This window comes from Microsporum canis, genomic scaffold (genome assembly GCF_000151145.1).
Source record: "Microsporum canis CBS 113480 supercont1.7 genomic scaffold, whole genome shotgun sequence".
In the NCBI taxonomy this organism is placed as follows: domain Eukaryota; kingdom Fungi; phylum Ascomycota; class Eurotiomycetes; order Onygenales; family Arthrodermataceae; genus Microsporum; species Microsporum canis.
In genome coordinates, this window is record NW_003299163.1 from 70106 (window position 1) to 87178 (window position 17073).

Here is a 17073-nt window from a genome sequence, read left to right on the forward strand (position 1 = left end):
GATCAAATTACCCTGTCGCCGGGTGCCGTGTCGGCACCAATCCACGGGGAAAACTTCATTGACAATTGCCGATGTAGGTCTTACTTAATACCTCTGCCTACACACAACTTGGATCACCTCCGCTCTACACAAATATCCATACACTTTAACGGAGTACTACGAGCACTCAAGGCTTAAACCAAAACGCAGGACAATTGCTAGTCATGCATGACACGTGTGAGGATAGCTCTTTTGGGCCAATTGCCAATGATTGCTATCGGGGTTGGGACTTTACTTTACTGTTTGAGAATGCAATCTTATCAATAATTCCGTCATTGCTGCTTTTGATTGCCGGCCTTGGACGACTTATCTATCTTCAAGGCCAAATTCAACTGGTGTTAGCTCGAAAATTCCAACTTTTTAAGGCTAGCGGTCAGTCTACGCAATTCGCTTCATTTATATTCACGTAACTATTTATGTAATAGTTATACGAAATATTTGACGCCTCTAGCTGACGCTCTTTATTAGCTTATCTAGTTTATGGAATGCTGCAAGTAGCGCTATTGGCGAGCTGGAGCGTCCATGATACGCTGAGGTCTTGGTCGTCCATCACCGCAGCAGCACTGTCACTCGTTACTTTCACCATCTTGTTGTTGCTCTCATATTTTGAGCACGGACGAAATATTAGGCCGTCTTCCACTCTTCTTATATATCTTTTCTTTTCCATGGCCTTTGATGCAACACGGACCCGTACACTGTTCTTGATGACACCCCATTCAATCTTATCAGTGTTATCCGTTTCATCCACGGCTATGAAAACTTTTATTCTGGTCCTAGAATCATGGGAGAAGGCAAAATATATCCAACGACCCGTTTGTGTCCCTTATGGCCCAGAAGATACAAGCAGCATACTTAACCGTTGCGTATTTTTCTGGCTTAACCGCTTGCTATTGAAAGGGGCCAGATTTACGTTGCTTCCGAAAGACCTTTACTGTTTGGCCCAAGGAATGGATGCTAATTCTCTTGGATCTCCGTTCCTGGACACCTGGGAAAAACTCAGCGAGAATCACCAGAGATATGCTGTCATGAGAGCCCTTACTATAACTCTAAAGTGGCCCATTATAATGGTGGTTCTCCCAAGATCAATTTTGATAGGGCTAACCGTCTGCCAGCCCATTTTATTAAACAAGCTTCTAAACTACTTAGCTGAGCCCTCAAATTTAAAAGAAGAAGACATTGGCTATGGATTAATTGGTGCATATGCTCTTGTATACCTTGGAATCGCTATCTCCACCGGATTCTACTGGTATTACCACTATCGAGTACTCACTATGATCCGTGGCTGTCTAGTGTCGGCTGTTGGCAGGAAAACCTTACAATTGAATACACATTCCGTCGAGGACCCAAAAGCGGCTGTGACATTAATGAGCATTGACGTCGAAAGGATCATCTTCGGTCTACGGAGCTTTCACGAGTTCTGGGCAAATGCTATTCAAGCTGGCTTCTTAGTTTTCCTCTTGGAGAGACAGCTTGGTATAGTGTTCATAGTACCGCTTGTTATTGCGGTATTATCCTCTGTGTTGTCCATATGGGCAAGCGGTTCATCCGATACTTATCAGACAGCCTGGACAAGTATTTCTCAACTCCGAATTGGAAGCATCTCAAACATGCTGTCGTCAATCAAACCACTGAAGATGCGAGGACTGACTGAGACACTATCCTCAGTTGTTCAAAATATCCGATTGCAAGAGATTAAACTAGCCAACCGATTCAGAATGCTTTTAGTATGGACCACAGGGCTAGGCTATGTCCCACAGTTTATTTCACCACCCCTCACTTTCTTGCTATTCATTCTACGCGCAAAAGGAAATAGTCAACCGTTCGATGCCTCTAGAGCATTCACATCTCTGTCGCTGTTGTTAATTTTGGCTCAATCCCTCAGCCAGACCCTTCTCGATCTACCCCCACTCCTCGCCTCATTCGGCTCATCCTCGCGCATTGATAAGTTCTTGTCAACAGAACCCCGAGTTGATACAAGGCATTTTCCGGTCCTATCAGATGAACTGCGGGACACAGCTTGTGAAAAGACATTCACTCCTAATCATTCTATCGTCAAAGTGGCAGATGGGTTCTTTGGATGGAAAAGTGGCCATGATGTTCTTCGCGGCATCAACATTGCTATCCCTCGAGGACAATGCACTTTTATTGTGGGACCCGTTGCAAGTGGGAAGTCCACACTCTGCCATGCTTTGCTTGGGGAAACACCGACATCAACAGGCAAAGTTGAGGTATTTGCCGACACAAAGGGTATTGGTTTCTGTTGCCAAACGCCTCATCTAACCAATGGGACAATTCAGCAGAATATCATAGGGTTCTCGGCCCTCCAGCCCGATTGGTATAATACGGTTGTTAAAGCTTGTGCACTCGTTGCTGATATTGACTCTCTGTCCCACGGAAACGAAACCATGGTCGGCAGTGATGGAATAAACTTGAGTGGTGGCCAGAAGCAGAAGATTGCAATTGCTAGGTCACTTTATGCTCTAAAACCGATACTGCTGTTTGATGATGTGCTCAGTGGACTCGATTCTACAGGGGCAGCCCATATCTTTCAGGAGGTCATGGGCCCAAGGGGACTTGCACAGAAAAGGGGCATCACGGTGATTCTTGCAACCCATGCTACTGAGTTTCTTCCCTTTGTTGACCACGTTATTGCTCTCAATGAGTCCGGCCAAGTTGCACAGCAAGGGGCCTTCCAATCACTGCGTTTGCAAGCCGGCTATATTGGTAGCCTTTCCATCTCAAAGGAGGTTGAGGAAGACATCGTTTCCCGTACTGATCAAGAAATTATTAATCATGTGGGGGCTCTTATCAGTAATGAAAAAACTGACGAAAACATGCCAATCCGACCTCCAGGGAATTTCAGAATCTACCGTTATTACTTTAGGGCTGCTGGGACCTGGACATCGATTCTTTTATTGGCACTGGTAATTTGTTATGCTACTCTATACAACTTCCCCACCTACTGGTTGAGGATTTGGGTAGATGCTTCAAGTTCTTCTCGTCCAGCCAGACTGGATGATATTGGTTACTGGGCTATCTACACAGTTCTCCAGAGCTCAGCCCTTTTTCTATTGCTTGGAGTGGCATATCATACCCTCATCCGTTTCGTCAGCAGAGCCGGTTCAAACTTGCACAAAGATATCCTCGCTGTTGTAATAAATGCTCCATTATCATTCTTTGGTTCAACAGATATCGGTGTCACTATCAACCGGTTCTCTCAAGATATTCAACTTGTCGATACTGAGTTACCCATGGCATTATTAAACTGGCTGTTAACTGTATTTCTGGCGCTTGGCCAAGTAATATTGATCATCATTTCGTCACCATGGGTGGGGTTTGCCTTTATAATCATTTTTCCAGTGTTATACACAATGCAAAATTTCTATCTACGGACCTCCCGCCAGCTAAGATTGTTGGAACTCGAAGCAAAAAGCCCTTTATACTCGAACTTCTTGGAGACTCTAAATGGACTATCCACACTTAGAGCATTTGGCTGGACAACTCAAACATTGGAGATAAACCACAGGCTTCTTGATGAATCCCAGAAGCCATTATACCTACTCTACATGGTCCAACGTTGGCTTACATTTGTTCTTGACGTAATTGTTGCTTTTATCGCAGTCATAGTTGTCACTTTAGCGGTGACGCTGAAGGCGAGCGGCGGGCTCACTGGCGTTGCTCTAACCCAGGTGCTATCCTTGAACCTGATACTTACTTCAATTATTATAGCATGGACCTCTCTAGAGACTAGCATTGGATCAGTTAGTAGAATCCAGCATTTTACCAAATCTACCCCGTCAGAACACAAGTCTGTCGAGGTTGTCCAACCTCCATTAGACTGGCCGCATCGTGGCAGGATTTATATCAACAACGTCACTGCTTATTACGAGTAAGCGATTCCTAAAACACCAAAATTCCAAACATTTTGTTGATTGACACCTCTAACTCTTCATAGGTCACGGCCTGGATCTCCAGTCCTTAGCGATTTGAATATAACCATAGAGGAAGGGCACAAGATTGGTATCTGCGGTAGAAGCGGAAGGTACTATAACCGCAAGGATTAACTATATGATACGGCTGACAGTTTTTTATTTCAGCGGTAAATCGTCTCTCCTTTTGCTCCTATTACGCCTACTCGAAGTTCAAGGTGGTTCCGTTACAGTGGATGGCCTCGACTTGACCAGCCTGCCTCGCAACATCATTCGCAGCCGTTTTAATATGATACCACAAGAACCTGTGTTTATTCCTGGAACAACGCGCTCTAACCTTGATCCTAATAACCAATATTCCGACTCCGAAATTACTATTGCGCTGAAGAAAGTCCTCCTTTATGATGTGATAAGCACTCTAGGTGGTATCGATTCCGAAATCCAACCAAACTCTTTGAGCCATGGCCAGCGTCAGTTATTTTGCCTTGCAGGTGCTATTCTTCGAAAGTCAAGGATTGTTTTACTCGATGAAATTACCAGCAAGTAAGGCTTATATCGAGCATAGTATTACTTCGAGACCGTTGGCTAATATCAATAGCGTCGACCAAGCTACGGACGAGTTGATGCAGAAGATTGTTCGTGAAGAGTTTAATCTGTGCACTATTATTGCCATTGCCCATCGGTTAAACACGCTTATAGACTTCGATAATGTAATAGTACTAGACGGAGGGCGGGTTGTTGAGTCGGGGAGCCCGCGAGACCTACTATCTAAAGATTCTTTATTCAAAAAGATGTGGAGAGGAGATACAAGGCATATTGATTGAGAGTGTGTGAATAGCACCGTATATGGGTTGGGTGCTAGTTTCAATTTTTAATCAGTCTTTCCCAGGGCTGAATGTGATGATAGAAAGAGGTATAAGAGTAAGGAATGCCACTCCTGCAGTGAAATCAAAAGGCATACCAAGCCACGGTCCACCTCGATTCAGACCCATGTTAAAAAAAGCCGCCATCATCGGGTATAGGATCATCCTAGAAAATATTTCCATAATGGTGATAACAGAGAATACGCGTGCATTATACCTGCGGTCAATTATTGAGCCGGTTAAGGCCCTGACACCTGGACCAAACCCCAGTCCAAGGCTCTCAACAACCCAAGACATAAGGGACCGCGATACGGGTCATGGCTATATACGTGACCAAAACCCAGCCGCAATTAGCCTCTCAGGATACGGAGTTAGTTATTCCTTACCGTCCATCAGCTGTAGGAGTTCTTGGATCACTCGCACCCCAGAGAGCCACACTTGGTCAGCCACTTCTTCGAGGTCCTCTCCGCGTTTGACTAAGGCCCCCTCCGGGCCTATTGCCCACTGCCCTAGATCAATATCGCCGTTTTGTTCGCACATTGAGAAGATTTCCTGGGATAGCTCTGCAGTCATCGAGGGGATAGCCTTCTTAAGCTTGTTCTGGACAAGCATAGTATTAAAAGTGTTAGCAACATGAAGCTCGTGGACAAGCACAATGTATCTTTGGTCTACTCTCTGTAGACGGCCAATTGCCTGTATGCGGCCAGGGTTGCTAGGGGGCTATCAAAGATGATAGAATTATGGCACATTGGTTGCAAGTTCAGCCCTGTTGACCCAATTCTATAAGTCAGGATCAGCACCATCACTCCCTTTCTGTCCTCCGTAAAGGTGCGGACCAACTCTTCCCGCTCTTCTTGCTTCAAGCCCGAGTGTAAGAAGCGTGCGTCAATGCCAACTAGATAGAAGGCTGCAGCAAGATACACGCCCTGTGCAGGCAGGAGAACAAATACTGTCACCTTGTCAGCTTTTCTGAGTACTCGATCACATACTAGCGGAAGAAGCTCACGCAGCCGCGGGCTTCCTCTAAGGAGGAGCTCGAGCTGTTTGGAGTAGTTGGACTTGGCCGGTACTTCAGCTTCAGGGAGTTTCTTGTTGATGAGCTTTGCCCATCTGTACACCAGCGTTTTCTCATATGCCTTCTCGGTGGCACTCCTCAACGACGGCGCCATCACTGTTTGATGAACATGGATAAACGGAAGCCAGGTGCTCAACAAGACAAGCTTGCGGTAGTTCTCCGCCCGCCACACCACTTTCCTATTCGGAAGCCTTCTAAGGAGCTCCGCCAACAGTGGCTGTGCCTCTCGCTCATACGTGAGCCTCTCTTCTTTCGTCAAGCGAGTGTTTATGACTTTGGACACTACCGGGGGGATTGACGAGCCAATCGTCTTGTTACTTCCAAACGGGATCGCCGACATGAACGATCGTTTTATCATGCAATGCCTCCAGATCTTACCGAGGCGGAATCCTGCAAAAGTGTCAGGAATCCTTGGATCAAGGATATAACGCAGGATTAGAGCAGGGCACAGCTGTTTCCAGGCTTCTGGATCATCGTCGGAAAGAGTAAGCGGATCTATTATTTCGTCAAACTTCGTTATTGAGCAGTTCTTGAAAATAAGAGGGACACATAACCCGCAAAGTCTTCCCTTCGATTAAAGATGGGGGTTGCCGAAATGCAGAGGTTGAATGTCGGTGCAAGGGACCTTGCTGTAAGCGATACCTGTGTTTCGAGATATCTCAGCGCCTGGGCTTCGTCCCATATAACAGTCGAGAAAAGTCCACCGAGCTGGTACTGCCGGTCCACGTCCCCTGAAGCCTGCGTGCTCTCGCCTCCGGTACTCTGCTTGCGCCCCGTCGCTATAGGACGATGTTTCCGCGCAAAGGTTTGGTAAGACGTGAGAATCACCGCTCAGCAGCGCCTCCTCGACCCGTCAAAGAGATAATGGCTGCGGTCGAGAGTGCCTTGGATGTGCTCAGCTCGTTGTCCGTGGCCTCTCCCGGTGCCGTAGTACATATACACATCAAGCGCATTGGTCGCACGATATATTTCCGCCTCCCATTGGCTGATTAGCGCAGGTGGCACGACGATTAGCGCCTCGCGTCTGGGGCGTCTTCGCCTAAAGCTTCGTGGCGGTTGGCTTTCTTCTCTCCAAGTCATTTCGTCCGATATCGTATATTGGTTGATGAGTTACTGCAGAAAGAAGCCTTCGAGGAACTCACCACTAGTAAGAGTGCTATAGCCACCCATGTTTTCCCGAGCCCAACGCCATCGGCGAGGAGCGCCCCAGTGAGCCGGGGATTCTCGTCGAATTCTAATATAGCGTTGACTGCTGTGGGATGCCACCATTTCAGATTGGCAGACTTCCTCACCCCCTTCACGCGGAGTGTCTTCTTACTGATGCCGATGTTCTTACATGCCTACGAGTGGTTTTCTCTCTGGAATGCAGTGTTGTCTAGCCACTTCATGCGCTCCGCGAACTGGGCCTGCTTTTCTGGTGTTGGCAAGGCAATCTGAGGTTCGGCTGTGAGCCCAGGCATGTTCTCAGCATCGAGTTCTTGGGACCAGGTGTATGCGTCGATGATATCCTTGCTTTGTGACATGTAGCTAGACATCCCGCCCGAGTCATCGCCCCATAGGACGCCACCCCATAGGTCCTCTCCCTCCTCGTTGCCGTCTGAAGCCTCCGGCGCTGCCGTTTGCCCCTGCAAGGACGCAGCTATTGCTTGATTGCACTGCTGATAGACCCACCACGGATCGCTCATATCCATGGTATTTGCAGCCGGTAAAAGTTCACATTCGTCCGATATCAGGAAATTATCCTGTGGAGCCTCTTCATCCCAGATATCGTTCTCACTGCTGTTTTCATCGCTCTCGCTCTCGTCCTCGCCAGTATTCTCATCTTCATCCTCATCTTCGGTTGAAGTCTTTGACGGATTCTCAGTTGGCTTTTCAGTTGGCTTCTCGACCCTGCTTTTGGCGAGGCAGTATTGCTCTCGGAGTATTACTTGCCAAAGTAATTTGTCCACCGTGTCTAATTTGACATTCTTTCTAAAGAATAACCCATCTGCATTGTTGAGATTGTCTTCCCTCAATCTATATAGCAGGTAGCTATATGAGTCCTCTGGCTTCCACCGGCTCTTATCAGGCACTCGACTGCTGAACTTCTGTTGCCCCATCTGCTCCCCGGCTTTGATAATTGCCTGGGCTGTCTGTAAGGCAGGGCTCCTTGGGATCTAGCTCCCTGGCTTTTCCGCTTCTCTAGCTGCAGGCAGGATTGCATCTGCACGGAACTCGTCCCATGCTGGCTTGTACATGCTGCCAGCAACCCACTCTCTATACTCTTCCTTTGAGATTTTTAACAGTCGAGCCAATCGTGTGATATCTCTCCATGTGTTTGGATCGATTTCTAATAGCACGTGAGTATTCTTGAATCGGCTCCATTGTGAAACGGCTGAAGGCTTCGCCAACTTACTGATATCCATATGCTCTCCCTCGCTGTCTTCGCTGCTCGAATCGGTCATGCCACTAATGGTCGACATTTTGGCCTAATGCGAGAAGGCTTTGGCAAAAGACCTCTTTTATGATATAAAAAGACGATATTCAACCAAAATATTGTTCGTCTCGAAAGACGAATCCAACCAACTTCCTCGGACGCAATACCATCAATATGATAGCAGGTAAGACGAGCTTTACGTATTAAGGTAGTGCCGCGATGAAGGGTTGAGAAGGGAGAAGAGTAGCAGAGGATAGGCTTCACATAGGGTGCTCGTCACAGGCTATGTCTACCAACCAAGTGTTCAAGCAACACTCCTACCAACTGATGAGCATGGCCTTCAACAGTATATAATTTAAGACAAACTGAAGTTTCAGTCAAACTACGAGACAAGACGGCCAAAGTTACGCTGCTATATATATATATTCTTGTATCTTTATGAATCTCGTTTTCACGAGATGGGTTCATTGTTAAACATTCAAGGATTTGTACTCCGTAGTTATAAGCTGGGTCTCCAATATATAACTAACTAGTTGGTGTATTAGAGCTCGTTTTATACATTGCCAACTATATAAGCGTCTTCTTGCTATGCACGTGACTCTTGTAGCCTCGAGGTTGTTAGCGTCATAAAAAGAGCTTGAATTAATGTCTTCTCTTCAACTCGACATCGGGGCTTATATCGAAGGGTTAAGAAGCTGGTATACCTTATTGCAGGATCCGTTATGCTTCCTGGAAGCTCAGAAGGTGGTTCAAAACCAAAATCGTTCTCGATCGCGCTTTCAACCGACTCTTCTCGCCGTTCGACGCCCACCGCTTCGTCCCAGAAACCAGCAGCATTTGGAACAAAAGCCCTCTCTAGCAGAACCCGGAAATTCGGTGACCATGATTCAGCTAGTGAAGATGAGGCAGGTCCGATATCTGAAGAAGTCACTGGATTCGACCATCAGGCTGGCGGCGCGATAGTTAGCAATAAACGAATAAAAACAGAAAAGGAGCCCTTGACTATCAAGATCGAGACACGAAACAAGTGGAGAGACAAGCTACAGGCGCGGACTCAGAATGCACGACGAAGTTTGCTACCTGCCGAAGTACAGGCTCAGAGGCGAAGAGAGGCAAATGGAACCACCGATGCGACAGCAGAGGTCGATGCACCGGAGGTGAAATTTGGTTTGAGCTATGCGGAGCCTCATGCAGAGGCGGTAAACAACTCCGCGACATCAGGGGATCTGGAGAAGAACGGAAGTTCACCTGTTGAAGTATCGATGACTGAGGAGGCAGAAATGAAGCCACTATCGCAGGACGAGGTTGCTTTGCAGGCCCTCATCCGCGAGAGTAAAGGTGAACAGGCAGAATCCAAACGTTCAGACCTCGTCATCACTACTCGGCCCAAAGATAGGAACTCTTCTTCCGCCTACGATGAAACCAAGTCGTTTCGTCGAGATATAGAGTCGCGTCCTGCCCCTGCGAGCTTAAGTGCCTATAATGCAGTGCCAGTTGAAGAGTTTGGAGCAGCATTACTACGCGGTATGGGATGGAAAGAGGGCCAGCCTGTCGGTAGAGGAAACTACGGGAATACCCCTATCACGCCCCGTGTTCCTGAGAGAAGGGCAGGATACCTTGGCGTCGGCGCAAAAGACATCTCTGGGAAAGGAGGAGATGCAGAGGTTGAATTGGGTGCCTGGGGGAAGGCAGCGATGCGAAAAGCAAAGAACGAAGGTGAAGGCTTATATACACCTGTGCTGATGAAGAGCAAGAAGACCGGAGAGATAATTACCGAAGAGGAATTTAAGGAGCTGTCCGAAAAGACAAAGGAGAAGAATAGTCAGGATGACTGGAGAGAGAGACGGGATCGTCGTGGTCGGGATACAGATAGCGATTGTGACCGTAAGAGACGACGGAATTATGATGAAGATGGCCGGCCATCTCGAGATCCTCGCCGTCGAATCAAAGACAGCTCTCCGGAGGATCGATATAGGGACAAGGACAAAGATCGAGATAGGAATCGCAAGAGATACCCTGACGACAGACCGGACCATGATAGTGACAGAGAAAAGGCTAGGAGCGGTAGCCGTCGTCATCACGAACGGAATAGGAATAGGGATAGGGACCGAGATCGAGATTGTGAATCAAGACGTGGTAGGGACAGAGAAGAGGAGCGAAGTAGAGGCTACGATCGTGACAGAGACGGAGACAGGGATCGAGATAGGGATCGAGACAGACGGAGGGATTACAAAAGGAGCAGAAGATAGTAAAACGCCCTATATGTTCGCCCTGTACGATGCTCCTGGGGTAACAGATATTGCTTTTGCTTGTAGAATATGTGCCAACAGATAAATTAACCACGCCTTGGATCATGATATACGTGTTACCAAATAAACTCCAATAGCTGTATAAAACTCCAGGTGTAATCCCATATATCACGGACTTTTTTAAGCCAACTCCCGCACAAAAATATGAGAATACTTTCTTCGAGATCAGACCATAATGACATCCTCTACATCCATCCCATTAAGTGCTGGAACGGCATTTCCAACTCCTCCGTCCATCTCATCAAGTACCCACTCCACTAGATAGCTTTCATCAATAAGCTCTTCAATTCTCCTATAGTGCCTTTCCGTATATGCCGCTAATGCTTCTAATATGTCTGTCATAGCAGCAGATTTTCCTGATTTGCCATCATCTGGTAAGGCGTTTTTTCGGCCAGCAAGTTCAGTAAATGTAGACGACGGATATGATCTGAAAAGCGCATACAGTATGCGCTGTGAAACTCGTGCAGTTCGGGCATTCGTATTCCAGTCTCGAAGGCGAATTAGAAGAATGTATAATAGTTCGTGGTCTAATGATTTGAGAACTGCATCGATGTCAGAGTTCCCAGTCAAGTTATCAGGGTCCCTCTCAGCTGTATCATCATTCGCATCGATGGCACTCGTAAAAATGGATAGCAGTCTGCCTGGATGATTTAAGCGAAGAGCAAGGGTTATTGCCTCGCGGTAAGCACCAGCGTGAATGTAGTTCTGAAGCTGCTGGTCTTGCTCAATTCGCTCGGAACTTGCTATTACAGCAGCAGACAAGGTGCTAGATGTTGTGTCCTTCCAGAAAGTCACTACAGAATCGGCAGCACCAGATATCAAGGAAAACTCAAGACTGCCATCTGGTGAATTTGTCTGATTAGTTGTAGTAGAGGATGGTGCACATGGAGTTGCTAACGCCCACACACGGTCAGTATGGTTATCTAGTGTCGTTTCGACCTCGCCAGTAACTGGCGACCATATCTTCACCAGCCCATCAGCGCCAGCAGAGGCGACGAGTGGGCTAGTTTGTGCAGCTCCTCGAGAAGATATGTCCTCATCCGATTGCGAGATGCGTGGAGGTGGAAGCCATAGCACTTTCAATACGCTATTAGAATGACCCTCGAATGTTAAAAGGCAGCTGTAGTCAGAAAGACTCCATAATTTGATAGTTTTATCACCGGATCCTGTAGCAATGATTCCCCTGCTAGTTGCCCCAGGGGTAGTGGTAGAAACAGGAGTATCCTTGGGAGCAAATCGAATTGACCATATTCCTCTCTTGTGCCCACGAAGGACCCCGGTAACTGAGCCATCCTCCACAGACCATATCTTAGCCGTACGGTCTTGGGAAGCAGATGCGAATAAAGTTGATGAATAGTTCACATCAAGTGCATTTATATCTTTCTCGTGAGCTTTCCTAGTATAGAGTGCCTTGGGAGTATGTGGCTTTGATGCTGTTACACCGAGCTTGGACGTATCCCACCTCTTAATAGTTCGGTCTTGGGAGCCGGTAAGGAAAAAAGGAGGTGGATGGTTGAGTGGATCTTCAAACGCAGGAGTACCTGCAGGGGGGGGTGATCGAGGGAAAGCAATCGCTCCCAGAGATTCGGCATGACCAGTGAAAGTTGCAAAGCAAGTGAAGGATGAGGTGACTGGGTCTATCCTCCATAATCGCGCGCTATTATCTTTAGCTCCTGTTACCAGCCAATTTCCAGACCAATCGACGTCAAGACATATTATAATTTCGTCATGGCCCTCTAGCCGAGCGACGTCGGCTCCAAAGTGGTTGTGTGGCCCCTCAGACCCGTTCATAGATTGGGCACGAATAATCCTTATATATTCTGAGTTGGTGGCTAGGGCGAGCAAAGACCTATCTCGGCCAATACAAGCTATATCGATAACTTCATCGTCGTTACCCGCAATTTGTCGTGTGATCGGAAGAGGCTCAATTTTGGTCCCTTGCATAAATGGAGTCAAAGGTTCAAGAGAATGAAGTTTCAGAGACTGGTCGACGTGAACAGTAAGTATGAATGGCATTCCGTGGGAATACTCAATTGTGACAACGCTCTCCTGTTCAGTACCCATAGTCTGATCTTGTGTGACTTCACTTCCCCTGTTCGAATGCCATATTCTTAATCGTCCGTTCTCGCCACCAGTGTAGCATAATGGACCATCGGATATAAACCCTGCCGCTTCAACGCTTTCGAGAACAGGTATTATCCTTTTGCAGCCCCATGTTCCCGCATCCCAGACAATGACCGTTTTATCTCTGCTTGCGGATAGCAGCGTATTTTCCGATTTCGAGAAGGATAGACTACGTACCACCGATACATGTGAGTCCAGGGACGCAACTGACTTTCGCTTGTGCAGACCCCAAATTCGGATTTTTCCGTCCTCACTGCCAGATGCTAAGCGAAAACCAGATGCCATGGAATCAGTCAGTTCATCCGCATTGTTCTGTATATTTTTGAACTTAGGTTTTGGTTTCTCATTGAGTTTCGCAAATGCAATCTCAAAGAAACACAAGGCTGATATCACACCTCCGTGACCATGGAATGTGTGCGTTGCGTATCCCCTTCTGAGATCCCATATTTTTATTGAGCCATCGGCGCTACCTGTCGCAAGAAGAGAGCTTGTAGGGTCAATTGTCGTTGTGACAACAGGCGTTGTATGTGGCTTAAGTGATCGAAGCAGTTCTGCTTTCATAGAACCGTCGGAGTCCTCAGAAGGCTCAAGAGTATATATTCGCATGGAGAGAGATCTCGAGCAGAGAGCAAGGTGGGTTCCATCCGGGGATACTAGTAGCTGGATTAGTCTGGTCCAAAGAAAAAGTTAAGATGCAAGAAATAGGGGCCATACGTACTTGATATACTAGTGATAAGTTCTCCGTCCTTTAAGGTCTATGTTAGCGATAGCTCCAAAGAATAATTCTAGGAATTACATACACCTTCAACCTGCGCCAACCTCTCGCCTGTTTCTAAATCAATTACTAAGACATCTTCACCTATACACGTTGCCAGCAGACAGCCACTGGCATCAAGCGAGACACTTCCACCGGTGTATATTGGCTGTATAGTCTTGTGCACCTCGAAGGTGGTCTTCACAGCGATTTTAGACATGCTTCGACAGAAGTTCGCGCAAAGGTCAACAAATATTGCGGAACCGATAAAATTAAAGAACCATGAGGCCAACCACTCAATTCAAGGATCCCGATAACAATCTTCACAAATCAAGGTCAAATACTTTTTGTTCGGTGAAGTCGCAAAAAAATAATGAGCTTAAAATTTTATTGAAAGATTAGGGAAAAAGTGGGTCCTTCCACGTTTGTTAGCCGCGATAAGCGCCAATTTTTCATAACGTCAAACTGCAGCAACTGTCATGAGTATCACAACAACAACCTAAATGACTAAATATCTGTAGGCGGTTTTGGGGATCAACGAGAAGTGATTGAAAAATATATCTCACTTAAATGATAGCGCTCTCGAAATGCCTCACCAGTCTAGCATCTATTGATAATAGTTGATATGGGGAGACGCGCATACCTGAACTCGCTCGCACTGGTATGTCCACGAAATATGTGTTCTGATGCATGGATATTCTTTATTATTCTTATTATTTCTATACACTATACGAATATGCATGTATCATGTGCTAGCCCAGATGATATTGCTTTGTTCAGGATGTTAAAATCCCCAGATACCCCCTGACAGACAGCCCCGTTACATTTCATAGATGCATGGCCTGTATAATACTTGGACTATATAACTAACACTTGATTAGGGCCGGTCCCCTTACGAGGCACCAGAGCTTATTGTAGATGGAGCGGCTATACCTCAGCCCAATCGACACCTAGCAAATGCGAACGCTGACGGATATATCCAAGAGTATGATGCACGGGGTCATCCTGTCAACCGGCATTCAAAGGCAGAGGCTAGACAGCTTCGGAAGGCTAAGAATGATGTTTTATCAACCATGGGAATCGTTGTTAGTGGCGAGGAATTAAACTCGGCCAGCATGAGGGAGCAAGACAAGATCGCCTCACTGGCGGAAGAGAATGATTCGGCTTGGCACTAGCGGCCCTTGATCAACTTATTATGTTTGGAGCATCTTGGTGGACGAAATCACTGGCTTGCCGAATTCAGGTAACTTCTTTGTTCTCTCTGCTAATCCGTTGTTAAAGCACTAACACATATCACATGCAGACCTTTAAAAATTACACCTCCGTTTCTTTAACTGATATCATTTTACGAGAGCGCCATAGAGTTGGCTTCGCCGGATTCTATCTAGCTGGGCTTCCAGTTTGGACGATGTCATTTTTGTTGTCCGTCTGCCGGTCACATCTCTTAGAGTCGGCTTTAGATTCCCTCCACTCAACCGTTTCCTCCCTTCTGGACGCAAAATGGTACAAAAAGTTTACTCGCGGCTTATTTACTGCCTTAACATTTGGGTACATACCCTTCCTTAATTTAGCATTTACTTACCGATATACTGACTCTATCTAGAGCCAACTCTGCCGTTATAATCATTCTTGGACAAGGGTACATGTTCTCGCTTCTGCAGTCACTTCATCTATTACCCGCATTTTCGATACCCTCTCCATATTCTTTCATTCCTTTTACTCAAAACTCGTTGATACAATTACCCCCTTTCCCTTCAGAGTTATCTGTCCATTCCATTGGACTATATGGTATTTCTCTAATTACTTCACCGTTCGTGCTATTTAACTTATACACCAACATACGTCCGGTGGTTGAGGCTAGAATCTACAGAATTCTTCGGCGACGTCTTCCCAAACCTGATCGCCCCGATAAGCTTTCCCTACGAGTTGCTGTAGAGAATGAGCTTATTGAGTGGACTGTTCCATCACTGGGAAAGAGATCAGAGGAAGAAATAAAAAGAAGCCACTTTACCTTAGCCCAGGAAATAAAGTATGAATTGATAACCTTCAAAAATTGGCTTCTCCAACTTGTGGGCTGTCAACCAATTACGGAACTTGGGTCAATTCCTGGAGAAGCCCCGTGGCTAGAAAGATACGAATCTGTTCAAAGGCGTGTCGAGCAGTTACAGCGTGACCTTGGCCTTAGGACGGTGAACCCGGGAAATAATCATGATGCTCCAGAAGTAGAAACAGGGCCAACACCAATATATGGAGATGAGCGAGCAACGATGCACGTATCAACTGGCCATCCAGTCCCGTTGCACTCTCACCCATCACAGACGGATGACAGTAATGAGCTTGGCCAAATTCTTGCGGACGAAGAGAATCGATTTGCGCAATCACCACTGCAAATGCCAGAAGGATATTTCCCAGATATACAAGCTTCTTTACCACCTGGTAATGATACACGCCTGCCAATACCAAATCACCATAACGTGCCACTTCAACCCACAACACCTGCGGCCATTACTGCTCCTGCTCCTGCTTCTCGGACAAATACTCTGTTCTCTCCATCCCCCTCTCCAGAATCATCCCCACCATCTTCTCCCCGTGTTAGGGCATCACTTATCCATCAAAATTCCGATGTGATTACTATGCACCTAGAGCTGTTGCAAAGCCATACAGATGCGGAAGCCGAAAACCAGGCTTTGAACGCAAATGTATCCATTCCCAATGGTGTTGTTCATAGAACTGAGTCCCAAAGCAGCGCCATAGATCGTGCTGCATCTGAATTATTGGACGCTCTACTCACTAGCCCAGGTCACCCCTCAGATGGGGACCCCACCGGTTTGAACTATCAACAGGGCCATACAACTTCTGACGAAATTGCACAAAACGGCATAGGCCCTAATGTGCATATTCCGCAACAAGAGTCGGACGCAATATGGCAAGCTGGGGGAATTAATTCCAGTGGCCCAAATGCCGCCCAAGACAACATAAGTAGCAGCTCTAGCGAACAAATAGCTAATGGTACTACTTCTCAAAGGCAGCCTCTTCTCGATTGTTCTGGACAACAACCTGGGGAAGATTGGGACCATCGTGTTACCATTCTTTCTTCACACCCTGTTGATACATTTTCCTCACACTTATCCTGGATCATTACTTCCACTTTGTTTTATCCTCTCGAGTCTCTCTACCTACGAAGTCTAGCATCTACATTTCTGTCTGCCCAATCTACAGCAATGATTCTCCCAGTTGGGGCTACAACAACTCTAGTTGGGCTTCGTTCTAACGTGCGGCCTTTGGGTGCCTGGTTAGGAGGCGGTAACGCAATGGATATGTTCTCCTACATTGGGAAGATGATACTAATTGCTGGATTCGAGACCGCTATCAGTGCAGGAATCTGGGGATTAGGAGCTGGTGCTGCTGTTATGCTGGGCCGAATAAAATTCCAATGGGGCCAGCTGTAGATAATTTCTAATCGCCAAGTATATCCTTCCAAATCTTGAGCCAGGAGGACCATTTGTTTCTCATATCTTACAGAGAGTTGATAAGCAAGGTCAATGCGAGGAAATTCACAGCTAT

At 46.7% G+C, this 17073-nt stretch overlaps 5 protein-coding genes across 5 annotated transcripts; 3 read left to right on the forward strand and 2 right to left on the reverse strand.

Moving 5' to 3' along the window:
* Positions 1-203: 203 nt before the first annotated feature.
* MCYG_07185 (ABC transporter) lies at positions 204-4792 on the forward strand (the record flags this gene model as incomplete). Its single annotated transcript, XM_002843356.1, has 5 exons — positions 204-411; positions 508-3928; positions 3995-4081; positions 4137-4511; positions 4567-4792. The coding sequence occupies 5 exons, from the start codon at positions 204-206 to the stop codon at positions 4790-4792; spliced, it is 4317 nt and encodes a 1438-aa protein (XP_002843402.1).
* A 414-nt stretch (positions 4793-5206) lies between these two features.
* MCYG_07186 (conserved hypothetical protein) lies at positions 5207-8368 on the reverse strand (the record flags this gene model as incomplete). The annotated part of the gene is made up of 7 exons (XM_002843357.1): positions 5207-5551; positions 5632-6401; positions 6461-6685; positions 7049-7140; positions 7251-7922; positions 8160-8235; positions 8302-8368. The coding sequence occupies 7 exons, from the start codon at positions 8366-8368 to the stop codon at positions 5207-5209; spliced, it is 2247 nt and encodes a 748-aa protein (XP_002843403.1).
* Positions 8369-8655: 287 nt separating this feature from the next.
* MCYG_07187 (pre-mRNA-splicing factor spp2) lies at positions 8656-10571 on the forward strand (the record flags this gene model as incomplete). The annotated part of the gene is made up of 3 exons (XM_002843358.1): positions 8656-8668; positions 8868-8916; positions 9008-10571. 3 exons carry the CDS (start codon positions 8656-8658, stop codon positions 10569-10571), a joined length of 1626 nt encoding a protein of 541 aa, XP_002843404.1.
* Positions 10572-10796: 225 nt separating this feature from the next.
* MCYG_07188 (U3 small nucleolar RNA-associated protein 13) lies at positions 10797-13729 on the reverse strand (the record flags this gene model as incomplete). The annotated part of the gene is made up of 3 exons (XM_002843359.1): positions 10797-13408; positions 13474-13510; positions 13556-13729. 3 exons carry the CDS (start codon positions 13727-13729, stop codon positions 10797-10799), a joined length of 2823 nt encoding a protein of 940 aa, XP_002843405.1.
* Positions 13730-14134: 405 nt separating this feature from the next.
* Positions 14135-16958, forward strand: MCYG_07189 (conserved hypothetical protein; the record flags this gene model as incomplete). Its single annotated transcript, XM_002843360.1, has 4 exons — positions 14135-14170; positions 14391-14594; positions 14872-15012; positions 15081-16958. 4 exons carry the CDS (start codon positions 14135-14137, stop codon positions 16956-16958), a joined length of 2259 nt encoding a protein of 752 aa, XP_002843406.1.
* Positions 16959-17073: the final 115 nt, after the last annotated feature.